Source organism: Amphiura filiformis, chromosome 6 (genome assembly GCF_039555335.1).
Source record: "Amphiura filiformis chromosome 6, Afil_fr2py, whole genome shotgun sequence".
Lineage (NCBI taxonomy): Eukaryota > Metazoa > Echinodermata > Ophiuroidea > Amphilepidida > Amphiuridae > Amphiura > Amphiura filiformis.
Window position 1 is genome coordinate 61,919,466 of NC_092633.1, and position 27,596 is coordinate 61,947,061.

At 34.8% G+C, this 27,596-nt stretch overlaps 1 protein-coding gene across 1 annotated transcript in view; it reads left to right on the plus strand.

Moving 5' to 3' along the window:
• LOC140155772 (X-ray radiation resistance-associated protein 1-like) overlaps nt 1-27,596 on the plus strand; it is a 72,403-nt gene that overhangs the window by 29,043 nt on the left and 15,764 nt on the right. The window contains 5 exon segments of the mRNA XM_072178735.1: nt 12,356-12,466; nt 12,845-13,068; nt 13,717-13,973; nt 23,103-23,315; nt 24,268-24,597. Coding sequence (XP_072034836.1) covers nt 12,356-12,466; nt 12,845-13,068; nt 13,717-13,973; nt 23,103-23,315; nt 24,268-24,597 — 1,135 coding nt within the window.

The window sequence follows — 27,596 nt, forward strand, 5'->3', positions numbered from 1 at the left end:
CAGAAGTCTGAATGATAATTATAAATAAGCAGACTTGTCTACATGGCTCGTATTTGTTTTAATTATTACAAACATATAATTTTTCATTAATGAAAAAATATACCTATAATCTGTTATTGTTTCTTGGTTTTAGTAAGACACCACAAATTTGAAGTAGGATGAAGGAATTAGAACATCATTTTTAGACAAAATATTTTGCATTCTGGTACATTTGCTAAACAAATTCAAGTTTCATCTTTAAAAATGCAATTTTCCTCTTCATACTGTAAAACAATGTTCTGGTTTTTTTCTGAAGAAAAAATATCTTTTAAATTTCCCCTTGCTAAAAATTGATTTAACCCTTGGAATTTATGAATTTACAATACATGGTAACCTAGACAACTGTTCAAAATGAGGAAAATGAAATTATAAAAAATGAAAATACTCATTAGGAATATAATCAATGAACAAGCCAAGAGAGAGACAGATACAAAGGAGTTTATGAAATATTAATTTGTATTTTCATTTTATCTTGGCAACAGGGTTGGGCTAAATAATGTAAGTGATCTTATGATTTCAAAAACAAATTGTATATAGCAGCAGGGACCTCCCACATGGGATGCTGGTGAATATTATAAGAAATATAAATAAATAAAACACAAGGGGTGAAAAATAATAATGATAATAAAAGATTAAAGAGAACAAATTTGTTAATTAAACAAAAATTTGGCTGAATGACACAGCACAAGACCAATCCTCGTGCCCCACGCATTGCATCGCGACATACATAGTACTAGACAACAGGTTTTATACTTTCTTTTTTTGCTTGACGTGTGGCAGGCCGATAGTGATCAAGCCATGCTACGTACAATTGACAATAACTAACCATGCACAACGTGGAGCTAGGCCTCCTAGCGCCAGCTCGCTTTAGCGTCAGGTTGCCATGCAACAGGTCTTTGTGTTTGCAATGTTTACTTGCAAAATGCTTGCCTTCTATGGGTGGGTGCAGTCATGTGTGAGATCCAATATTTCATTTTATTTTAAAAACCGGGCTTATGCCATGATCTAAAATAGGGGTAACATATAACTCGTTAGTGGGAGCATGTAATATTGGTTGATTTGGTAAATGTGCATGTTTTTTATTAATTAAATATGCAAGGTGAATATATTTTGTCACTATGTTTTATTATTTATTGACACTCAGCAGGTGCTGTGCTGGAGTGGTCTGCAATTGACTCGCATGCGAGTCTATTGTGTGCCCACCAGTTAATTTCCTTTCTCATTATGAGACACAAAAGTAATTGCTAGTGATTATTTAAACCCAAAGCTGCAAATGGAATAATCCACTCTAGCACCATGCCGACTTGATCACCCAATTTGCTTATTTTGTTAGTGGTGTGTGTGTCTGTCAGTCAGTGTTTGGTCAGGGTACATATAGGGAGACAGTTGATTCAAGAGTCAAAGAGGATACTACTTTACTACCATTTGTGAACCAGACCTCAGTGGGGATCATACTTCTATCTACCAAGCAGCTACCAAGGAAAATATACCACTGAGTGAGGAGTTACTACCAAGGCAAGGTATAACATACGGCGGGTTGACATCTTCAGTGGTTTGTGATATGCTTCTGAAATTACTGTTGATGTCAGCCCCTCCGTTGTATACCAGTTTCAACAACGACAACGTAATGTACAAGACGGATATCATTGACATCAATCGCCATCTTCAGCCGCTGTTTGTTCCTGTTCTTTTTTTTGCTTGCACTATGTGTGTTGTGTGTACTCATTCTTGGGAATGTCTGTATACGTATACTGTAACTGGTATTAGTGTGTGCTATCATCAGTAGATAGCTGTATGAAGTAGGCAACCTGTTGCTTATCACTCTTTAGCTAACTTAGTCTGTGGTCTCTCACATGTAATATGCTTTACATGTAGCTCTTTCACTCTGTTGCCAACTTGCTAACCTGATCTGCCATACCTTGGTGTGAGACATTATACTTGTTTTTTTGTATGTGTGTATGTCTGTTTTCTGTTTGTTTGAAAGCAACTTATCAATGCTTCATTCAGTATATTTATCATGTTGATTGTCCATGTTGTTATTGCAAATGCTATGTGCTTTCCCTTCATTTGTCCATTAATACATTTTATTAAAATGTATTACTGTCACCTGTAATCCCTTGTTGTTTTTGTTTGCCCTAAAATTTTACCTTGTTTCATTATTTTCTTTTATTATGCTTATAATTGGAATGTCCAATTTTACATTCCTTCTGTTCAAAAGAAATGCCATTTGCATTAATTGAAATTGTTCTTCCGTCTGTCTCCTCTCTGTCTTAGTGTCTTCCATGTTCTCTGTTTCTCTAATTTCCTGTCTCTATCTATTTGTCTCTCTCTTGGCATCTTTCTGTCTGTATGTCTCTTTCTGTCTCAATCTATGTCTATTTCTTTCTATCTCTCTCCCTCTCTCACTTTCAAACTTTAAACAGCAGTATAAGCATCAATGCCAATGTGCATTCAAGAAATAAAATAAAACAACATGAACAACATACTATACAAAAATATACAAAACATACAATTTAGGTGTAATCATATCAAAGATTAAGAGAAAAAAAACCAGCAACATTTATAACATTAAGTTATCTGATTTGTTACTTTACCTTAAATCTTGTATCATTTCTCCATACACTTAGTAAAAAAACACAAAATCATTTCAATACTCTAAAGAAAAACATTTGAAAATAGCTTCACAACCCCACCCCCAAAAAAAACACCCCAAAAAAAAAAACACTTAGAGACATGATATAGGGCCAGTTAAAATGATAATTTAAAAACCTAGCCATTTAAATAAATGAAGTGAAACAAACTTGATGTATTTGGGGAGGTGGGGTTAGCTTCGTGGCCATTGTTCGTGTTAATTACCCTTATTATGCAGAGTGATGACTGAAATCAATAATATCTATTATGTTGTGTGACCTTGGTAGTTTCCTTACACTCTATATAGGTGGTTCCCAGTGTTTTTTACAGCGTGTATAGCAGGTGGTTTGCGCTGTGCAGATAGTGCCACTGACCATATGCTTCCTGGGACTATTTCCTTTTCAATATTTTCTCTGTTTCCTCTGGTGCAAGTTTCATATTCTGTTTTAAATTTTTTGTTTAATATTTATTTTTTTCTAACAATTTGCTTTTTTGTAATTTAAGTTTTAATCACATCAATTAATTTTGTGCAATTTACTGTAAATGGATGTGATCTGACGTGGTTGCCTCACCATGAGGTTTGTCCTATACAGCAGAAGTACTCAAACATGTGGCTAAAACAATCATTAGTAATATAGCATGCAATTATAGAGAGCTGGGCACACATACAGACCCCCTCCCACACACTAACAATCTCCCCTCGCCCAAGCCCTCTGCCCCCATACACCCATACACAAACTTGTGAACAAAATTAATGGGGAATGGTCCGAGGGAGCCATCATCCAAGACTGTTCAAATTTAGCACATTCCAATTGGGAGTTGTGAATGTCCGTAATGCAGAGCTCTGTTACTTAAATATACTTGCACAGGTATCCAGATGTAAATTTGAAAAATTACATCATAAGTGAATGCCCACCTAAAATCATCCAGAGGCACTTATTAACCAAAACTTGAATGATATGCACTTCACAGACAATTTTTAAATGTTATCTTGGCAAGTTGGAATGAGCTATTTCAGTTGAAATCTGTAGCACCCTATGGAAGACATAACCTTAATCACAGCCTTAATTTCCCATATGGGGGGGGGCATAGATTTCAAATGGACTCGCCCATTAAGGTAGTCCATTTAAATTCACACTCCTTGTTTAGTCTAAATCTTGTCTGAAAAACATGATTTATCACTTGAAAATCTTGATGTTAGAAGCTGAAGTATTGTGGGAAAATAAAAGGAACATAATGAAAGAAAACATATTCAATAACTTGTCTCATTTATATGGGATAAGATCACCAAGATTTGATGAAAGAAAGAAAAAAACCAAAAACCAAAAACTCTCACCTTCGGAATCTTAGACCTATTTGTGGCCTGTAGTTACGAATTATATTGAGGCTGATAATATTTAACAGGTTCCAAAATCTAGCGTCATTCAGAGTTTCAGACATCAGAATTGTCAATGTCAGGTTTAAGGTTACGGAGGGTGAAAATTCCACTCAACTTGTCTTTTGTTTTTTAATTTTTATTTATGAAGTATATGTATATATTTAACATCTCAGAGATGTAGATTGAAAAAATTGTATCAACAAAGTATTTTTGAAATTATTTTTGTGTATCAATATTTGCTCTAGATATCCCACAGCACTAATTCTTTTTAAAGACAGTTCTTGTTTTAAGGGACACTACACTAAATCCTTCCGCATTTGGTGTAACTCGTGGAAGAAAGAGAAGGTGTGAGGGGCTATCATTTCTTTGGAAGGGGGAATCCCAAATATACATGGGGGGCCCGTGGGTTAGATTTTAAAAGGTATGCCAACATTTCCTGTCATCCTCCCCTGGCCCTGCTCTCGGCCAGCCTAACTTTGCCAATGTGGAAACTTTAAATGGCCTAGATATTATGATGCAGATTTGAATGTTTCTGTAGTGTTTCCTAAGCCTTATAAAGATGCACTGTAAATGTTTGCCAACAACTGCTCCCCTCCCCCATTCTCCCCCTCCCCAGGACTCATAATTATTATGCACCTAGTTACTTTATTGTATTTTCACATGTATTTCAATGGGACATTTATTTAGTGATGTGCCCCTTATAGTGATTATTATTCCAGCGCATGAACTGGCAACCCTATCATTTTCATTTGATTGCTAAAATCACTGAAGCATATGCACAGTGGAGCATGAGTATTCAACCAGCACTATACTAGAGACAAAATCAATAAAATAAGTACTATCACCTTGGCCCTGGCAACATTAACTAGCATTGTAAACAAGTTAGCACATGGTTTGAACATGATATTGATAGTGTGGAAGTTTTGGCAGAAATTTGTCAATTTCTGCAAGTTTTGTGAAAATCAATTGATACTTCCCATGCAGTAAGGATTATCAGTAGTAATACAGGAGCACTGCACCTGGAATATTATGGGATTGTGAATTGATACTGTGAAATAGCAGAAAATGTGAGTACTTGAAACTAAATGTGTGGATATCTCAGAACTCCCATTTTGGACCATTTGGCCTGATATGCTGAGATGAAATAAATTATTTTTAATGTTTCCCGTAGCTGATTCATAAAATTTTGATATGCATGTGATAGCTGATACTTCAAAGAAATAATGTAGGGAATAATTGTGTCAATATATTGGCACACTAAATTAATATTGTTGTTGCAAAAAAACCGACATTTACCCCATCATTTTCATTGACATTCTGTGAACATGTAAGCTTACTGTTTTAAATCAGGAGGACCTATCGAAAGAATAAATAGGTACATTATTTCATTGGTTTGTTTGTAACACATATCTGAAATCGCAATGAAATCGGACCCTCTCCCCATATTTTCCTGGCCTCTTTCCCAAAAAACCTCATGCTCATGAAATTGAACACAAATTGAAACACTTACAAAGTACATTTGTGTATGAGCTATGACGTTAAAAGTATTACAATAATAATCATTAGAGTGTCAACTTTAAGATGAAGTATGATTTTTAGGCCTCCCGTGTTTATTTTTTGAAAAACAAAATATTTTAGGTGGCTACGTGCAGCCAATTTGCCTACACAAAATGTCAAAATCCTGTATAACCTTAAACAGGAATTCTGGTTGTTCTTCTTTGCCCAAATATATGTAATGTAATTTTTTTCAGTTGATTTGGACAATTAAACCATTTTATGTTTTCAAAAATAAAGTTCATCCTCATGCCTGTATAATTGATGCCATCATAGAAAATGATGTACAGGCTGTATTAAAATGATTGGTACACTGCCACATCACAATGTCAACAAAGGACGCACCTAATTTGTAAATGTGAACGGTTATAAACTACAAATTGAGGCCATTTTACTAGGATCAAACGCTGCATCTGGAAGTAGCAGGCTTGTGAATAAACATGAAAACTGATGTGTACCAATCATTTTGATACAGCCTGTATACTATAGTCCATTTGCCTTCCTCCAGACAGTAACGTCCGCCGCATATGATATACGCACAATCAAAGGCTTGTATCTGTACGGCGCAATCAACTCACGCCACCACATGTTACACATGCACCGCCTATGATTGCGTGTGTATCGCATGCTGATGCTAACGTCTCAAGGAACCAAATGGACTAACTTTACACAGCGTCTATATTAATATTATAATGCATTACCAGCAAATTGAAATCAAATTCCAGTAAAATGTATGCTTTATTATTTGCACAGCTTTACTTGCTTAATTAACATTAATCTGGTGCATGGCAAAACAAGCTGTAACCACCATCTCTCATTATGACCATTGTTTTTAATGTATGCCTTCTTATTAACTATTTTGAAAGTTCTCAGTTCAAATTTCACTTTAAATTGTTGAAATCTCAACCTGTCTGAAATAACTCAAATTTGTCAATGCTTCCCCTACAGATTAACCAACTCACATGCTCTTTGATTGACTGAAAAAAGCCACCTCTGTGTTATTTATTTGACAAGGCCAATATAGAATACCAACCTCACCCTGAATGAGGGTTATAGGTTAGGTTTAGTGTTAGAGTTAAAGTAAGGATAAGGGTTAAGGGCTTGGATAAGGGTGAGTGTATCTGCCAAGAGAAAATTCATCTCCAGAGGTGTGGTCTCTTTTAACCTATTATCAGCCCATGTGAAAGTTCCCTTGCCTCCTACACTGGACCACTTCAAATGAATGTGTAAATGACTTTTTATTATGATCACTTAAGTTAAAATGCAATATTTTGTACCCTAGGCAAAGCAAGTTGTAATAAATAAATGAATAAGTGCTAGATGTGTCAGGTATTCTATAGTTACTCAGAACTGTGTCCATCTTAAATACCCACAAGTATGTGTCATTTTGGTCCACTTCTTGTGACAGTTATTATAAAGCTGATTTCTAACAGGAAATTACAGGTTTAAGATGTTCATAATTGATCAAAATTGAACTCAGATCCAAAGGATCATCATCATCATCATCATCATCATCATCATCATCATCATCATCATCATCATCATCATCATCAATTTATTAGTGTAGTTTAGCATGATGTTGACCTTGCCATTTTAAAAAGAAACAAAACCAAACAAAGTAAAACATCAAAGAATTAAATTTTAAATTTAATTCTAAAATTATTATATAATTTCAATTTAATTAATTTGAATTAAAGCCAACAAACAGTCATGCAATTCACAAACTAAATGATACACATGGCAAATTGCGAGATTCCAGTTACTAGCTGTGTGCATATCAAAAATCCCACTCATATCATAGCTTGTTGCATGGTAATCGATGCTAAGCATAAAGAACTCCTTTCTATTGTATTTCCCTTTGATTATTAAGCATGTTTCAACTTGACGGAAACACTACATTTTACATATTTACCAATTACATATGGCTAATTTACTTGTGTAGGTTAAATTCAAAGTCTACTATTTATGTCAACTCTAAAAATCCAAGTATCAGATGAACTTTAAGAAAGGGAATTTTTGTTAGTAAATTAAAAGCTATATTTGGAAAATTATTTATTAAATACAAGGAACCCATCCATACGTGTGCCAACACACGAGCTGTGCATGGCTTATTCTCATTCCTCATAAAAGTAAGCAAGTCCAAATGAACCTGAATGGATGATTAGAATATAACAAAAGATGGTTAGTGCCATGCCTTCATCAATGTCAATTACGCTGATGATGTTCACTCATCTGAAAGTTGAACATTATTAATACAATTTACACTGTGTAATTTTCACTGTGTGCAAAGACAAGCTTGAGAATGTAAATATTTGCTCCTGTCATTATACTAGCTTTTTTATTTTTTGTTAATTATTTTATTTTAATTGAAACAACTGCTTTCTTGTAGGCTTACATTGTAGCTTTTATTTGTCTATGAAATTTTCATAAGGCATGATAGGAATTGCAGCTACTGAATTGAAATATTAAAAAAATTGATATAAAGTTCCTGGGTTTATTGTGGGCATCTTTTATATAATAATAACCTGTTGTCATGCATGCATGTATCTAATAATTTAAGGGCTGTTGAGTTTGGATGACTTTCTTTCTCTGTTGTCCATTGATCCTTTGTATGTGGCGTGCTCCTGTTCAGTATGTTTAGAGAAAAAAATCCATGGTGAATATGTTTGCAATCGCATAGAGTCAGTTTTAATTATGATATTTTTGATGATGTAAGTTTTTTTTAATGAAAATTGGTGTAGATGAGTTGCAAGACAAACAGACAAGGCACAAGTGAAATAAAATATAAAAGAGCACTTTCGTATTGTTTGCTTGATTTTTATTTCCCCGTGTTGATTTTGCAGGTTTTGCACTTCTGTGCACTTTGGGATTGGTAAATATATTTGGCCATCAAACTTTACCAAGGCTTTGCTCACATTTGTTACTCAAGTTGAAGTTGGCATTATCTATGCTTGCTCTTTCCAGTTATAAACTTGAAAACAACACAAACTTAATTCTAACAAAGTTTAATTACCAAAATGTACAGATTAGACATTTGAATTACTAATGTAATGCCAACACTAATCTAAAATTTATAGGCCGACAGATGGGCGGTAACTGTTGACATTTTACTTGCTGATGGTAAAGTTAGTAAATATGTTTACAAAATATCAGTGACCATAATAGTTACGGACAGGATTTAAGGGTGGCATTATGAGCTTCTTGAGGAAGACGATTATGGGAATAATTTTGTTAGATTTAAGGGGAATCCTTATAGATATTGCACCCAAGTGTCAATTATGAATATGACCACAGCCCAAAGGTAAGGCAACAAACCACAAGTTTGATGACATCATAAAAACAAAAGTACTTTCGTTAGGAGGTTGACCCCCTCCATTCCAACCTGAAACATAAGCTTGAAATGCTGAAAGATCTTTGACCAATATTTTAATTGGTTTTTTTACAAACGTAATAGGACTTTTTGAGCCTCTGCCCATAACCAAAGGACTTTTGTTTTTAGGATGTCATCAAAATTTTGGTTTGTTCCCTAATGCAATAGTCTGCAAAGTATAAAACAGGATAATATTGTTGCCACAAAATTTGAAAGGGTATGTAATTGCAACCATGCATTCATGATCTATTGAAATATTAATTTTCCTCATTTTGAATAAATTTGTCAATAAAAACCATTGACTGAGTCAACTCCCATTAAGTACTATGGATTGGTGTCCATATACTGCATGTTTTTAATTTCAGCAGCTACTCATACAGTCATAGTACATACTAACAGTATTCAAACTTGAGTGAATCTAAAGAGTACGGTTTACCAGTTGAAAAGCAAGAAGTGAATACAGGTCTTGGGAAAATCTGGAATTATCCCACTTTCTGACCATTTTTGACCCATGTGTCAAAGCACAGGAAGTCTGACAAAATTAAGAATTTGAAAATATGAATGATAATTAAAATTTTGTAATCTTTGACATTAGCTTGATTAAATAACTGTGACAAATAAATAATTGTGCAAATTTGTACTTTTGGTGCAATATTTCTTGCTTTGAAAGAATGTTTTCATATTTTCAATAAATTTATCAGAGAAGAGTTGCTGCTGCCAGCAGTTGGTGATAAAAAAGATACTATAAACTTTACAGAATATTCTTTTACAAAAAGTGTAAAAAACAAAATGCATAATTATGATGAAATATGTTTCATTGCTTCCAAATCATCTCATTATAGTAGACCTATTCCATATAATGAAGTTTCCTTGGCCTCAAACTTAGCAAATTGTCAAATAAAAAAATATATCTTGAACATTTTTTAAACATTTCAATGTTGGGTTATATTCTGATCATAAAAACATTTGAAATTTTTTTTATCAAAAACACTATCCAAACATATTTATAATGTTGGTAAAATGCTACTGTAAAATATTTTTGCATTACATTTTGAAAGAAAACATTTTGTAAATGTTTAGATAATATCAGTTGCAAATGTTTTGTGGCAACGTTATAACATTTTTGATAAACCCATGATTTAAACATTTTCTGGCAACCCCTTTTCCAAAATGTTACAATAATATTTAGTATTTGCTGGGTGGTTGAATTCCAGAATTCATTTGAATAAGATAAAGGAGTGAAATATCATCATGCTAAAAGCATTAATACTTTTGAGAACAATAACTAATCAAAAATAAAATGTAAGTGAAAGAGGACAAAAAAGTGCTAATTCAGTAGTGCATAATTACCACAGAATTCTATATACACAAGAACCGGTCATCCCTATACCGATGTGTGGCCGCAAACGTAACCGTCCCGGCTGAAAAATGAATAAAAAAAGGTACGGCAAGAATTTTTCGCATCACGCACGTCAAGTTCACTTTTCAATGTGCAAACTGTAGTTAGGATAATGAAAACGACTGGTGGGCAAGTCTACTAAATAACTTCCAAATCTGAAGAAAAAAAAATGGCGGACTGTCGCCGGACCCTTTCCAGAACTAATATAGCATATTTAGCCATTGTCAACATGGGGTCATCGCCAGGAATATTTTCCTTAAATAAAAAAGTAGCACCTCCGCTATGTGGTATTTCACGATATAACGTTAATGGAAAGAAAAATGCTTGTGTTTTTCGTGTTTCGAATCGGACGAGTGACAAGCTCTAATGACGTCATGATGTAAACAACGTCAGGGTAATTAATAATTAATTAGGTAAACCCAAATATGGAAACCTCCAAAAGTATGCTAATTTAGAGTTCAACGAATCAGAATACGATCCGCTACCTCCAAAATTATGCAAATGAGTTGAAGGAGGTTACGTGAACATGCACACTAATTCTCATCTAGCTTTACTAAAAGATCTTTGATAATTACACACCTTTTGAACACCATTTTGTAACTTTGAACTTTTGAGTATATATTTTGACTATAGAGCCTTATTGATTTGACTTTATATTTTGACATAGTGGAGAAAAACATGGTGTTCTGGCAGGTGGAGATTATAGCCATATCCCCTCAAGCATTAGAATATTGATGATGGTGATGCAATCTAAAAAAAAATATTTAAAAAAAGGATGTTCATTAAAAAGAAAATGGTGGTAGTTATTATTTAACATGCTGGACATGGAATAGTTGGCTCATTTGAGCATGTTTACCTTGGTTGCATTTGCATCGTCATAATTATTCTGTTAATGTAGGCAATATGAGGACAACTATATATCTTTGCTCAAAGAAAGTTTGAGATCTGTGGAAATCAGTTTCTTATATATTTGGATTTACACTCTAAAGTCAAATTATTTGCTCATGTAATTATGCTAACTCATATTGAATGTAATAATGTAAAGAAATATCCCTGCCTACTCTGATGCTTATTTGCAAATTGTAGGCCTAATTACATAGACCTATTTCATAGTGAAGCTAAATGTACATCAACTATTAATATCAAATGTGTTTCAACATTGTCACCAAATTTACACTGAAGTGCTTTTATTTGTGCCATATCTAATTAAGGACATTATCGGCACGATGTCTAATAAAAGTAATTAATTACAAAATACACAGTCTATGCACACGCACTGTGTAGCTATATACACTAGTACTACACCCACTTTGCTTATAGAAATAAATTTGCTGAGGTATTGTATTAGAATATTGAACGCACATGCGTAATAGGACAGGTTGCTATAACAATGTGCATGACTCCGTGACCAGCTTTGACATCATACTTTCAATTTTGTATTCTTCTTAATCATATTGTCCACGTGCCTCCACATGTCTTGCATTCTCACTGTGTTTCTGCCATTATTTGGGTTCAATGCACTAATTTAATTTTAATTGTCTTAGCATTGAAGCAAAGAAGTGACTATAATAGTTTTATTTTTTCCCACTCTATCATCCTTGGCATTTGCTATGTAAATTGCAAATCATATTGTAGTTGTCCTGGTGTTTCAAATCTAAAGATAATTTCAGCAAATTTGCAGGCAAAATCAATTATTTTCCTTCCTCCTTTATTGTCCACCATACCCCCAATTGAATTAAACATACACATACATCCCCACACCCCATCCACACAAACACAATTGCCTCAGAATCCAGAATTAATTAATTGTGTTGTCATCATAGGTGACCTGTTGCTCTTGGCAATTATGATTTTTAATAATGTTATATTGAGAAAAAGAAGGAGAAATAAAAAGCTATGGAAATTAGCAGCATTTATGATGCTTGACAAATAATCAATTTCTCCAAACTCAATTCTCTTCCTTCTCTTTGTTGTGTTCTTTCAGGAATGGTGAATTACATCGATTTCCTAGGTACAGCAATTTAGAGATCCTGTTTCTAGATGATAACCAACTCACAGACCTTGCCACATTTGCTAGCTTAGCTGGACTTAAAAGGTAACAAACTTATTGTAGGCGTACTTTTAATTAATCAAATTGGATATGAATGACTGCACTGGAGGCAAGTTCAATCTACCATTTCAAAATTATACGGAGAGAGCTATATAATCATCTGCACAAAAATTGAATGTATCTTCTATATGATAGTGATACCTCTTCATTAAATGAATATTGTATTTTATGCGAGTGCCGTTACCTTTGCACTGTCAAAATGATTTTGGTAAGTAGATTTTAGTGCACTTTAAATTCAGTAATTACAAGATTCTTTGCTCTCAGGAAGTTTTATACTTTTTTGTTTCCTAGCAGTTAAAATTAAAATTACTTAAAAGACAAATATTGGCTACTAAGTAGGAATTAATTTGCTTTCTTCATCAGGTTAAAAAGGCTCAACTTAGACAAAAATGAGATTCAATCCGTTCCACACCTGAAAGCCCTGAGTGGACAACATGTTGCAATACACAGTGATCCATCATCTGCGTCTTCTACTCCTGGGAGGAAGACAAGTGGTAAAGGGAAACGGAGAAGGAAATCTGGTAGCAGGTCAAGTAGTAGGGCAAGTAGCAGAGCTAGCACACCTGGGAAGCCTGCTGATGATGAAGGTATGTAGGATAGATAATGGGTGACTTCAAAGCAACCTGAGAATGATGGTTATCATCTCCAAACATAATCCCAACAGTAGCCCTAATGCTGATCTCCTAATCGTAATCTTCTTATTTCACCCCTTAAACCTAACCCTAATTAGTCTTTTAGGTGGTTGCAGTTATTGCAAAGTCTTGCACTGAGTAGTGATGTAAGAACATGTTGGTAACAGGGGAGGGGAAGAAAGTTTGATGAGGTGGTCATCTTTGAAATTATGGGAGAGTATATTATGCTGATGAAGACCTGTATGCAGGACAGGACAGGAGAAAAATGAAAATAGTGAAGCTGACTAGCTTGAGGGTTATTTCTGTGCAAACTTTGTTGTGATGTGTATACAAAAGTAGAACAGTCAATTGTTGATTCTAATTGGTCTCTTTTAAAGCAAACAAACCCGAGACAAAGCAGTCCTTTGACCATAAAACAAAACACATGTTGTTTGTTAGTGCAAATTTTAATGTATATGAAACTGATCATTCTGTCAAAGTGAATTGAAAGTTCTATCATGTTTCTTAAAGCCAAGTGATGCTCATTTTGTTGATTTTCTTCTGTAGTAATGTTGATAGATATGGCTGATAATATTCTTAAACTGTTATTTCTATATTCTGCAGTTGAAGATCTAAAACAAGAATTGGAAGCAATAGCCTCAGAACCAGCATCAGCACCGGGACAAGACCTAGAATCTGAAGTAGCCCCAGCAATAGAGCCTACATCAGTTCCAAATGAGGAGATTGAGAGAGCAGTCAAAGTAGCTGCTCTCAAGGCAGCTCTAACCACAGAGTCTGCCAGCACGTTTAGCAGTACTTTCACTGCAGAATTACCCCCACCTTTTCCAGAGTTAGAACATCTCAGCTTAGCTTATAACAAGGTAATTACTGCCAATGATTATTGTAGTGTGTGAAAGCATTTGTCTCAATAATTTGATTGGTTTGCAAAGTATATGGCTGGTATGGTAAGTCTGTTGGCTGATATGGTTTGGCGTGAAGTAGTTTTGGTTTTGTTCATAGTAGAAACACATCGGTGTTGAAAATTTGGGAGTGATTCAGAGTGGACACCTGGCAAATTCCTCATGAGGTGGATGTCAGTACTTCTGTTACACACTGCAAATATGGAATGGGTGCACATTGTTTTGCATCAGCAGAAACACATACCCCTTAAGGCCAGAGTAATGGAAGACACATTCGTCCACGACCGAATTTGAGATTTTTTGATATTTATCAACACTAAGATGTATTCTTTCACTTGAAACTGATAAAATACAACTTGCTAATATTTATTCTCTTTTTGCTTGATTTCTTTCACTCTTTTCAACTCTAAAAAGTCACATGGCTCAAGACAGCTTAGTAAATTGGCGGAAATTATGAGTCAGAAATGCGCTGAATGCGAAATATTGTGATTCTGGCGAGATTAAGCGTCGTGTGTGGCGAAACTCTGCAGCGTATGTCCAACGCAGTCAAGGCGCATTCGGTATGTTGTTAACGCCAGCAAATGTGGTGTAAACAAAACAAAAATTTGCAGTCAAAATGCCACTTAGATTTTTTAATTATTTTGAATTTTGGCGCACTAAAAGCAGAGATTATAGATTCATTGGTGCAAAAAGATGCATATTTAGACCATGCACCAGATACAGCTTTTACAAGTGTGAAAGTCTTACCGTTTTAAAATTTAAGGACGTTTTGTGCATAATTTTGACATTTTTTACTAAAACGTCGATTTCTCAGAGTTCACTTTTGACAATATTCTTGCGATTTTTGTGACAAGATAACTCGAAAAATATGCAAGCAAAGGGTAAACTTTTTGCACTATCCTTTAGAGTACATCAAAGTCTAGGGAAGGTTTTTTCATTTTTTCAAAATATTTGTTTTAAACAAAAATATACACCATTATGTGCAATTTTTAGCTTAATAATGTGACAAAATGGCTTTTTTCACGCTTTTTTTTTCAATATTTGAAAAAAGAGACAAATTTCAAAAAATAAAAAACCTTCCCTAAGTTCATGTCTCTTCTTCATGAAAAGCTAACTGAATTTTTTTTACTCTTTACGGATTTTTTTTTAAGTTGTCACAAAAAAATTGGGGCAAAAAAGTGAATTTTTGTGATTTTCTCAAAAACTTGAGATTTTTGAACAAATCTGACGTCACCATGGGATTCCTTGACTCATTTCCTTTCCAAAAATGTATAGTTTTATATACTTTGGACATACAATTCAGAAATAATGAAGCTCGAAAAGGTCCATGTTCTCTCCCATTACTCTGCCCTTAACACATTACCTTAATCTCCCTATGCATGTATACACAATCATACTTGATTCCCCCTCCCCTACTTTGTGTTAAATTTATCACTCTAATAAAAGAAAATTAGCACAATATGATTTAACCTAGTTGACCAAACAACATGTTTTCAAGAATTGAACTCCCACATATAGTACATAGGGGGTGTGAATTTCAAATTGGAGTCATCCATTCAGGTAATACCATTAAATTAACACTCCCTGTGTGGAAGATTAAGGTCATGGCTTCCATGAGTGTATGAATCAGCTGGAATAGCCCAATTTTTCACATGAGTATAGGTAAATCATGTACAAGTTTCATGATACACAACAACTTAAAATATCAATGTTAATGATTAATTTCAAAAGGATTTGTCGAGTTACACTGGTACCTGAGGTGTTATACAAATACAATAATAGCAGTAAACATCATATCATATCCAATTGCCCAATATGTCACCACCATTGCTCCTGCATTGGTAAACTATGAATGGGCAGGAAGCACAAAAACCAGCATAGTATTGATTTTGGTTGTAGGGGGTCATGTACTCCGTAAAAAAATACAAAAAGTCAATAGGCACTGAAATAAAGGATTGCCATGCACCATTTTATGATGTGGTATTAACTTCATGATGCAATGATTAGATGCGACCCCCAAAGTTATTTTATAAATGATTAAAATCAAATTCTTAATTATGACTTTTTAAAATGGTTTATTCATAAAATATTACCAGTGCAAATCAACTGCCAAAATTGGATCATAACAACCCCTCACATTGCATGAATTAACCTGGAGACAATTTTATGTGAAAATCAGAATAGCTACATGTAGGTAAAATAAAAATGAATGCAGGTGTATGGGATAGGAGGAAGTGGGATTTTATGGATTAGTTCAACTTTTGAAGGAAAACCTTAGATATTATATCCCCTTGGTGCTCTGAATGGGGATTTGGAAGTTGAGAACAGTTTGTTGAGGCAAAGTCATGTATACATATATATATTAGAAAATGCCTAAGTATCGCATGAATCACAAGTTTGCTGCCACAATCAGCAACAGCATGTCTGCTCTTACACTTAAAGCATATTCTAGAGGGCACTATTTGTACAGTTCATTCGATGGGACAACTTGCAGTTATAATTTGTTAATGTGTATTTATTGTGCATGTGTGTATTTCTCTCTGGATTTTACATTTAAAATACACACTACCCCTGTGGAAGATTTTGGAAGTATCTTCCACATGGGGAGTATGAATTTCAAATGAAATTAGCACATTTACCAATTAAATCGTCTGTATTCCATAGTGGCGTATAGTGGGCGCCTTGAATAAACAACTTTTCGAGAAAATCGGGTTTGAAGAAATGCCAATTTAAAATCGAGTTGTGTAAATCAGACATTCATTATATTTTGTAAATGATGTGAAATTTCTGTAGTAAAGTAAATAGATTTTATTGTTATATATTTTTCAAAAGAAATAAATACATACTATTGGCAAACTGGCTGGCAAACTGAAAATAAAACTATACGTCACTATGGAAAACAAACAAAGCGCAATACCCTAACCTAACGTTAACGTCGCCACCTCGGTCGCCGTGTAATCCCTATGGCGTTACTTTTTGTCGTTCAGTATTCCATAGTGGCGTATAGGTCCGATACGTGTACGCCACTATGACATACGATGTTTTTTTTTTTTTCCGATATTTTATAATTATAAAATGTGTATAAAAAGTGGTGTATGGTCGATACGCCACTATGGAATACAAAAAAAGGCACTTTGTAACTATACGCCACATTTAATTAATTAATTACTAATTAATTAGCTAATTATGACTGATGAGACTTAAAATGAAAGAGAACATCATTAAAAACATATGTGCCAATTTTCAAAAAAAAGACCAAAAATCACTATACGCCACTATGGAATACGGCCGACGAATTCTAATTGATTCTCACCCTCCTTCTGTGGAAGATTCATGTTGAATCTTTCTCAGCGGGTATATGAATTAATTCAAGAGGAGCTGCTAACATGTTCATTCCATCTGAAATTCATACTCCCCCTGTACAGGGGTGATATGGAAGTTGAGAACAGTAATAGTGAGACAAAGTTGTGCTCTTACACATAAGCATATTCTAGAGGGCACTATTTGTACAGTTCATTCGATGGGACAACTTGCAGTTATAATTTGTTAATGTGTATTTATTGTGCATGTGTGTTTTTTTCTCTGGATTTTACATTGGAACATTCCATTTAAAATACACACTACCCCTGTGGAAGATTTTGGAAGTATCGTCCACATGGGGAGTATGAATTTCAAATGGAATTAGCACATTGACCAATTCTAATTAATACTCGCCCTCCTTCTGTGGAAGATTCATGTTGAATCTTTCTCATGGGGTGTTTATATGAAATTCAAGAGAAGCTGCTATTGTTTCATTCCATTTGAAATTCATACTCCCCTGTGGAGGATTTTTCCTAAATCCAGAATAGCCCATTTGCGCTGATCCTGGGATTGGTTTACTCCCGGGTTTACTACTTGAGGCTCCATACATACTCATCCACATTAACTATGACAAAGACTTCACACACAAAATGAAGATGCTGTTAGTTAACTCCAGTTAATTATCATTTTTTAATCAAATGTTATGAGAAAAGAAGTTTTCAAAAGTATGTAAAATGTCAGCAATATTTGAGTCAATTTTTCTGAAAATTATATGTTTCAAAATTTTTGCAGATGCCTACTATAGTTTGATCAGCTCGTAATCGGCAGGAATTGTTAGGATTTTACCACTATTCCGTTAAGTAGACCCATGTTAAGAGTAATATAGTTGACCTGTGTGGTATATATTGTGTGTGTTAAATCAGACCAAGTATAGGACTTGAATTAATAATTTGTGATACTTCGGGCGAGATGTAACAAAACAACTCTTCAATTTAAATATATTTTAATCTGCGATGTTATAAGGCATGCCAATTATGAGCTGATCAAACTGTAGTCCTGTTTTTTGCCTGTGTGTTCATATATAATGCAGGTTAAACAGAATATATTGTCTAGTTTTTCCAAATTATTTTCACTTCAAGATTTCTTAGTAAACACATACACTTTTTATGAAAGTTGACACATTCTAGTTTTAACGGGAAGTCACATTGCAAATTAGGTGCGATGATGTGTCCTTGACACCAGCTAGTGTAATGTGATTACAGACAGGCTTTCAATGCTTTTAGTGGTGCACTTAAAGTTGGCTCCAGGAAAAAACAGCTTGAATTGTAAGACATGTCAAAAGGTATTGAAAGATTACATTCAGTGTCATGAAAAGGGGAAAAGAAGAGATTTCATCCTAATAGTAGTACTAGACAAGAAGATTTTGCCATCAGTATACTTAACTCTGTATGAAAAATGTTGAATCTGATCAAATTTGACTTGCAAAGCAGTTATGAATGTGTAGAGAAATTGTTTACAATATAAAAGAGAGTAAAATTGTATTAGTTCCTGCTGTAGGATATCCCTTGTTGTTGCAGACCGGGGCACAGATTATTTTACTGTAGTTAACATTTGAATATGAGCCTGTTTAAGCAACTGTATGTGGTGTCCCACACAACCCTATTAGGGTTAGGGTTAGGAAACTTAAATATATATAAGTTTATCCTATTCAAATGTTAAATACGGAAAAAATATTGAGGCCAGGGCTGTGGGACTTTCCAAAGCCAAGAGATATCAGTCATTGTCATTTACGCAATAGTGCCCTCTAGAGTTGTTAACAACAATGATCTGTTGGAGATAGCTTTTAAAAGTATTGAACCATAGATTACTTACAAAGCTGTATGTCATGTGATTATTATATGCAGATACTAAAGTATAGGCTACAGAATAAGGCTAATGCTCAGAGTTAGTTATACCATTAATACTCTCATTATCATCATCCCAGTTGTCATTATCATTATCCTAATGCACTTCCATTAGATTGTTAAGCATTTGGGTTAATAGTTTAAGTGGTGTATGTGACCCATCGTATCAAAAAGAACGACAAAGGACCCTTTTATACAAAAGTTAGATTTGAGCGTATCCTAAGAGAGCAAATTCCAAGTTTTAAAATGATAGTTGTGAAATTTGAAGAGATACACTTGAAGATATCACAAAAAATGCAATATTTTCATTACATTTTAAAGGTTATTTTGCCTGTATCTCAATATAGGCTATCTGACCTTATTGTTCCGTTTGTTATGACGGGTACATATATTTACATTATGTAATAATGGCACAGGATATTATACATTTATGTTTAATTGTAAAGTACTAAATGATGTCAGAGATGAATAAGTCAATATTCTTAAGAATTACCTTTGTAATAATGGTTTCTTTTATGTTTAGCGGAATATTTTATGTGCAGTGAGATGAATATCAAACTGCATTTTGCACTAGGTTATATTTGATGCAATTCGTGTACATATCCTTAAAACTTTTTAATGCATTCTTTTTTCAGCATTTTTCAGCTTTGACAGCTAGTTGCCATGGCAATTGCCATAGGCATGGAAGTTAGTCTTAAAGGGAATATTGGAATGTCATCTTTCCCAGGGAAAGATCTGACAGCAGGCCAGACCTTGGCCAGAGGGTAACTTAAGTAGGTTTCTTTCACCTCGAAGGCAAGAATAGTCATGCAAATTGGCTAACTTTCCCCTAGGCCATCCAATATGCCATGAATTAGTAGGACTACAACTGATATCTACTGGTCAGTGAATACTCCTATTTCTACATCTGTTATATACGAAAGGTCAAACATCAGTAGGTGTCAAGTGCTGTCGAGGTATATGATATCAAATTATGATATCCAATTTCGGAAAATGAAACCAGTGGAACAAAATTTATTACCCTCGCTTTTCTCTAATCGAGGATAACTTTGCTGAAGTTCTTTAAGGATCCGTTGACGAAATGGGTCGTGAATATGTCAAGGGAAATGAGTCGGATGTCGCTAATATTGATTTTGAGATATTGGCAAAGAAAGTGTTAAAATGCTTTTGTTTTATATTGTTTTCAGTGATTGATAAATTGAGGTAACTTCACAAAGAAAAGTCGTATCAACATGGGGTTTTCATTTTCTGAAAGCTCTAAATGTCCTCTTTAGAAACAAATGTAAAACTCATTTTCGACCAGGGTCGACATTCCCCTTGATCATGTCACAAATATGTACAAAGGGTGCTCCTATTTTTATGCTTATAAATCATACAAGAAATATCACATGACTTTTAATACAAGTCAGCAAAGCCAGCTAATATAAAACAGGGAATGCAGGGCCACGTGTTGCGAGGCAAGGTGTCAACCAGCCCAGCTGACCACACTAAATAATTGAGCACACCCTCTCAGGGCAATCAATTATCAACCTAAGCCATTGGCTTGGTCAGATAGATGATATTTCATGCATGCATCTCTCCTCTCTTTACCCTCTCTGACTGTCTCTCTCCAACCTCTCTCTCTCTCTCTCCCGCCACCTTTCTTTTCTCTCTCTCTCTCTCTCTTTCAAAGTCTCTCCTACTATATCCTTTCTCTCTCATAGACTTCCCATCCTCCCTATCCATCTGTACATTATATAATATAGGGGTATATATCACACTTTATCTTTTCCACTCACTACATAGACCTACTTGTATTGTGAGTGTATTATTTGTATTTTTATATGTTTATTTTGTATATTTATTTACTTTGTTAATTTAACATTTTACGATATAGTTGGATAGGTTAGTGGGACTGATGTAAATGTGGCATCAGAATACGCTCGTAAGCTTCAGGTTTTTTATTTTTAAGTTAAGTTAAAAACAAGTACTTTGGTTAGAATTTCTGACAAAAATTCAAGGAATAAATGAAAATGAAAAATAAGAATTAAAAAAAAATGTAATGACCCTACCTGATGAATGTTTATGATTAAATTTTGATGACATTATTTATATGTTACAGTGTCTGAAAAATGATAAATTTGGCCAAAATGGAACATTGAGAAAATGTGATATGATTTAAGCAGAAAGTGTCAAAAACAGTTTAAAAGAATGTAGTGCACAGTATTATCATTGAATCAAAATTCTATTCTATTGAATATCCATAGTAAAACAAAACAAATAGAAAAGCAACTTCAAAAACATGCCATGTGGAAACCATTCTTGTTTAATTTTTCATCACTGGTGGTGCAACATATTAATAGACTAGAGTACACAAATATTTCTTAATTATACATGTACTTACTTGTAAAGACTTTTGGCACTGCCTGATTTTGGGCAGTTTGTGGCATCAACATGAATTTGTGTTCTGATTGGCTAATTGAATCATGTGTGACAATCATCACATCGGCACCACCTTATTCACAATCGGTTGGCCAGTGTGAAAGTCTTGCAAGATGTGGAAGTACTGCACCTGTCATGATTGTAGGGATGCAGCACACTCCTTATTTTATATTAACTGGCTTTGCTGACTTGTATTAAAAGTCATGCGATATTTCTTGTATGATTTATAAGCATAAAAATATAGGAGCACCCTTTGTACATATTTGTGACATAATCAAGGGGAATGGGTCACATGTCGACCCTGGTCGAAATTGAGTTTTACATTGGTTTCTACAGAGGACATTTAGAGCTTTCAGAAACTGAAAACCCCATGTTGATACGGCTTTTCCTTGCGAAGTTACATCAATTTATCAATCGCTGAAAACATTATAAAACAAAAGAATTTTTAACACTTTCTTTGCCAATATCTCAAAATCAATATTATCGACATCCGACTCATTTCCCTTGATCGTGTCACATATGGTTAACAAATCCAATTCAAAATGTGACATGTCCAGCCTTATTTGTATCCTAAAGGAATTTCAAATGAAACTTGATCAAGATGAAATCTGCATCAGATCATGGCATAGTCCTGTCAATTTTCATTTAAAGTGGAAGCCCCGCCAGAGCAGTTCTTCTGGGGTGAACCAAACCTGCCTGGTTATCAAATTAATCAGTGGCAAGGTTATCTCTGAATTTGACAGGTGCTAATTGATGCAATAACGTTAAATTCAGAAGTAACCTTGCCATTGATTAATTTGATAACCAGGTAGGTCTGGTTCACCCCAGAAGAACTGCTCTGGCGGGGCTTCCTCTTTAATGACAGATTGTTGAAACTGAATATGTCCAAACTGTCTTAACTGAGGATGGCACATAACCACAAAAAGTGTGTTTCACTCTATTTGGGAAAAATAACCAGGTCTGGTGTTAACAATGCAATGCTTGCCAGTACACGATAATTGCAGGTAAATTGCTTGGATTTGTGTGTAAACTGGTGTTTTTGCCTTGCCATCAATGACATGTAAATTGTTTAATTTAAAAGATAATGTATCTGTCTGCCAGTGTATTTGCTTTTGCTTCAGGTTTGTCAGCTTTTGATATTGGAAAAGTGCTTCTGTTTGCCCATTTAAGATGTTTCCTAATGTTTAAACAGCCGCCAACCATTTATATGTTTACAATTGCCAGGCTTAATGCAAACACACTCAAGCTGAAAAAAGATACATTCATTGCTAGTATTTGATTCATTTGACTGTAATTCATTCTTTTCAACAACTTCTTTTCAACATCCAAGTTGAATTATTGGGAGGTGAAGACAAGTTCAAACAATATGGTAACAAATGTCTGGCTAAATATATCTTGACTTCAACTGAATATTAATCAATCTGAAATATTGATGTAGCATTTTGTATGTTTTTGCAATATATAGATATCAGAGGAAGAAGCACTTTTGGCTTTAGCAGCCTGGCCTATGCTCAAAGAACTGGTGATTCATAATAACCCATTAACAAGCAATAATAGCGGAGACCCACCACTGCTAAAGAGATACCTACAAGATAGATTGGGTATCCAAATGGTCAGGAAGAAACCAGACATGACCAACAAGCCATCTATACAAGTACCTACTAAGCCACACAGAAAGGTACTGTATTGGTTATTCATTGTCTTTATTTAAAGGAGTATTTTGTGATTCTAGCAATATAAGCATCCTCTTTTTTATGGTATGTTTGAGTAGATATCCATGGAAAAAGTTCATTCCCAAAATTTTAGTTGATTCCGAGTTTGTGAGTTATGAATGATTATGTATATTAAATTGCTCCATACGCCACTGTGAAATTTTGTCCACACAAACATTGTGTAGCCAACAGTTTCCGGTGGTATAAGTATCTCAACTTTTCAAAAAAAAGTTTGGGATTGATGCTAAGGAACATGAAATGTCCCTTTAACATAGACATATCATGAATGAAATGTCTTCTTATTTTCTGGACCTAAGGGATGGCTTAAGTTTACATTTGAAAATACCATAGAATTCCATTTACGAGCATATACTCATTTTGAGACGGAAGGCAGACACCCTCGACAAAGAGATTTGGAGTTTGAGCAACTATATTACTGATACGGGTAGCTGTATAAACAATTATTATTGTAAGACTAATCTATTGTAATGTTTTTGTGAGGGGGTCTGACTTTTGTCCCTTTCGTCAAAAAAAACCAACCTCGATTGTAGATGGAATTCTACGGTATACACTTTGCCGCGTATCATTCAATCGGTTTTGTCTTTGGCAACATGCTCACTGTTTTAGCTGTTAAAAAGAGAATGCTTTCAAACAAATTTACAGACATTTCACGTTTTGTTTCAAATGGTTTACATTGAGGCAAACACAGTTACAAGTTCAATACAACATTTAGTTACATTGGAGTGTTTGACTATATCTCTGTCAAATGTGATAGAATAAATGGTTTTGTGCAACATGCTATTTTATCTGTTCATTATATTGCTGTTACAAATAGGAATCAATGGTTTCAAGCAAATTTGACATGTTTCTGTTACAACATCACATAACCATGAATTGCTTTCTCCATGGTATCCACAGGTTAAAGAAATACCCAAACCATTACCCAAAAGACCTCTCCAGCTGATGCTAGAAGCAGGACCAGACACTCCAGCTTTACCAAGCTCCTCCTTTCAACCACACCCACCCCAGATGGAACCTCGTCCTCCATCGCAACCTTTACCACCAATTCAACCCTCAGAAGTCCACCCTGAGGAGGATTTGTTTGAGGAGAAGATGACACGTACACAGTCTTGGACAGAGGATAACTTTGCAAAAGCAAAAAAAGATGAGGAGTCCACAGCAGCATCTGCACCAGAAGCAGCAGCTAAGACATCAGCTGATACAGATGAGCCTGTCTTTCTTACCCAGGTAGGTGTCGGCAGCAGGTCTGAGGATTCTAAAACTCCATTTAAAATAATGGAGTTGATGTTGGGGACTACGGGTTTGTTAGCAAACCTGGTGTTACCAGCAAGATAATGGGAAAGAATAGATTATGTTGAAGATTAATTAAGGGCAGAGTAATGGGAGAGAACATGGACCTTTTCGAGCATCATTATTTTTGAATTGTATGTCCAAAGTATATAAAACTATACATTTTTGGAAAGGAAATGAGTCAAGGAATCCCATGGTGACGTCAGATTTGTTTAAAAATATCGAGTTTTTGAGAAAATCACAAAAATACACTTTTTTACCCCAATTTTTTTTTGTGACAACTTAAAAAAAAAATCAGTACGGAGTAAAAAATTTTGAGTTAGTTTTTCATGGAGAAGAGACATGAACTTAGGGAAGGTTTTTTATTTTTTGAAATTCGTCTTATTTTTGAAATATTGCAAAAACATGTGAAAAAAGCAATTTTGTCACTCTATTAAGCTAAAAATTCCACATAATGGTGTATATTTTTGTTCAAAACAAATATTTTGAAAAAATGAGAAAACCTTCCCCAGACTTTGATGTGCTCTAAGCGATAGTGCAAAAGTTTACCTTTTGCTTGCATATTTTTCGAGTTATCTTGTCACAAAAATCGTGCAATATTGTCAAAAATGAACTCTGAGAAATCGACGTTTTAGTAAAAAAATGTCAAAATAATGCACAAAACGTCCGTATATTTTAAAACGGTAAGACTTTCACGCTTGTAAAAGCTGTATCTGGTGCATGGTCTAAATATGCATCTTTTGCACCAATGAATCTATAATGTCTGGTTTTAGTGCGCCAAAATCCAAAATAATTAAAAAATCTAAGTGGCTTTTTCACTACAAATTTTTGTTTTGTTTACATCACATTTGCTGGCGTTAACAACATACCGAATGCGCCTTGACTGCGTTGGATATCGCGCAGAGTTGCGCCGGCGTCACGCTTGACGCGAATCGCAGTGCCAGTAATCACAATATTTCGCATTCGCGCATTTCTGACTCATTATTTCCGCCAATTTACTAAGCTGTCTTGAGCCATGTGACTTTTTAGAGTTGAAAAGAGTGAAATCAATCAAGCAAAAATACGAATAAATATTGGCAAGTTGTATTTTATCAGTTTCGAGTGAAAGAATACATCTTAGTGTTGATAAATATCAAAAAATCTCAAATTCGGTCGTGGACGAATGTGTCTTCCATTACTCTGGCCTTAAATCAGCCAGTTTATTTAAATTAATTTTCACATATCGTCGGCTTCATCACATAGTGGCGTATCGTAAGGAAAACTGTAAAATGCATTTTGGAGAAAAACAAGTTTGAAAATATACGGATTTGTAACAAGCTTGTGTTGATGTGAAAACTGTTCCAAAGTGTTCAAAGCACAAGAATCAATTGGATTCATCAGGTATACTTTTATACACTTTAGATCAGCAATTTAGGAGTTACAAGGCAAAACTTTTTCCATAATTTCATGGCTCAGACCAATCTATTTTATTTGAGCTAAATGCAGTGCTGAAATTAGTTTTGTTCATCATCACTTAACTTTTTGTTTCAGGATCAATTTTATTTACACAAACAAAGAGACTACTCTCAATGTCATGACAATGATAACTAGACTTAGCTGTGGTCTAAGACCACGAACACAGCCGTGTTGTGACCCCTTAATGACCTTTGACCCCAAAATATATGAAAACCCCATAGACATTGGCTAATGTTAATGCATGTGTGCACGGGGCATCACTTTGCCATGTTTTTTTTTGGCAGAAGGGGCATTTTGAAGTTTTTCGTCTCAAACCGGAAATGACCCCTTAATGACCTTTGACCCCAAATAAAAAAATACCATATATACATTGGGTAAACACAATTCATGTGTGAACATACCATCACTCTCCTATGTTTTTCTTAGCTAATAAATTTTTTGAAGATATTTGATTTATACCGGAAGTGACCCCTTAATGACCTTTGACCCCAAATCTGTGTACACCCCATAGACACTGAGTAATAACAATGCATGTGTGCAAGTGGCATCACTGTTCTACGTAATTTGTGGGAGAAGATGCATTTTAAAGGTATTTAGTTTTATACCGGAAATGACCCCTTAATGACCTTTGACCCTAAATAAAAAAATACCATATATACATTGGGTAAGCACAATTCATGTGTGAACATACCATCACTCTCCTATGTTTTTCTTAGCTAATAAATTTTTTGAAGATATTTCGATTTATACGGAAGTGACCCCTTAATGACCTTTGACCCCAAATCTGTGTACACCCCATAGTCACTGAGTAATAACAATGCATGTGTGCAAGTGGCATCACTGTCCTACGTAATTTATGGGAGAAGATGCATTTTAAAGGTATTTCGTTTTATACCGGAAATGACCCCTTAATGACCTTTGACCCCAATTAAAAAAATACCATATATACATTGGGTAAACACAATTCATGTGTGAACATACCATTACTCTCCTATGTTTTTCTTAGCTAATAAAAATGTTTGAAGGTATTTCGTTTTATACCGGAAGTGACGCCTTAATGACCATTGACCCCAAATCTGTGTACACCAAATGGACACTGGTTAATAACAATTCATGTGTGCAAGTGGCGTCGCTGTCATACGTAAGCTGTGGGAGAAGATGCATTTTTAGTTGAAATCGCGTTTTTGACCCCTATGACCCCTGCGTGACCTTTGACCCCACAAGTTTCATGTGACATGTAGGGGCACGGTCAATGATCATTGTGACCAAGTAAGGTCAAAATCGATGTAAGCGTGTGAGTGCTAGAGCAAATGTAATGGTTGACAGAAGAAGAAGAAGAAAGAACTAGAAACCACAGTTGTGTTTGACCAAACACGAATATCTATGCCCGTGGCCCACACTCTCTCTAACACCCCCACCAGACCATCACTCTCTTATACTCCACCAGACACTCACTCGCTCTAAAACACCACCAGACTGGA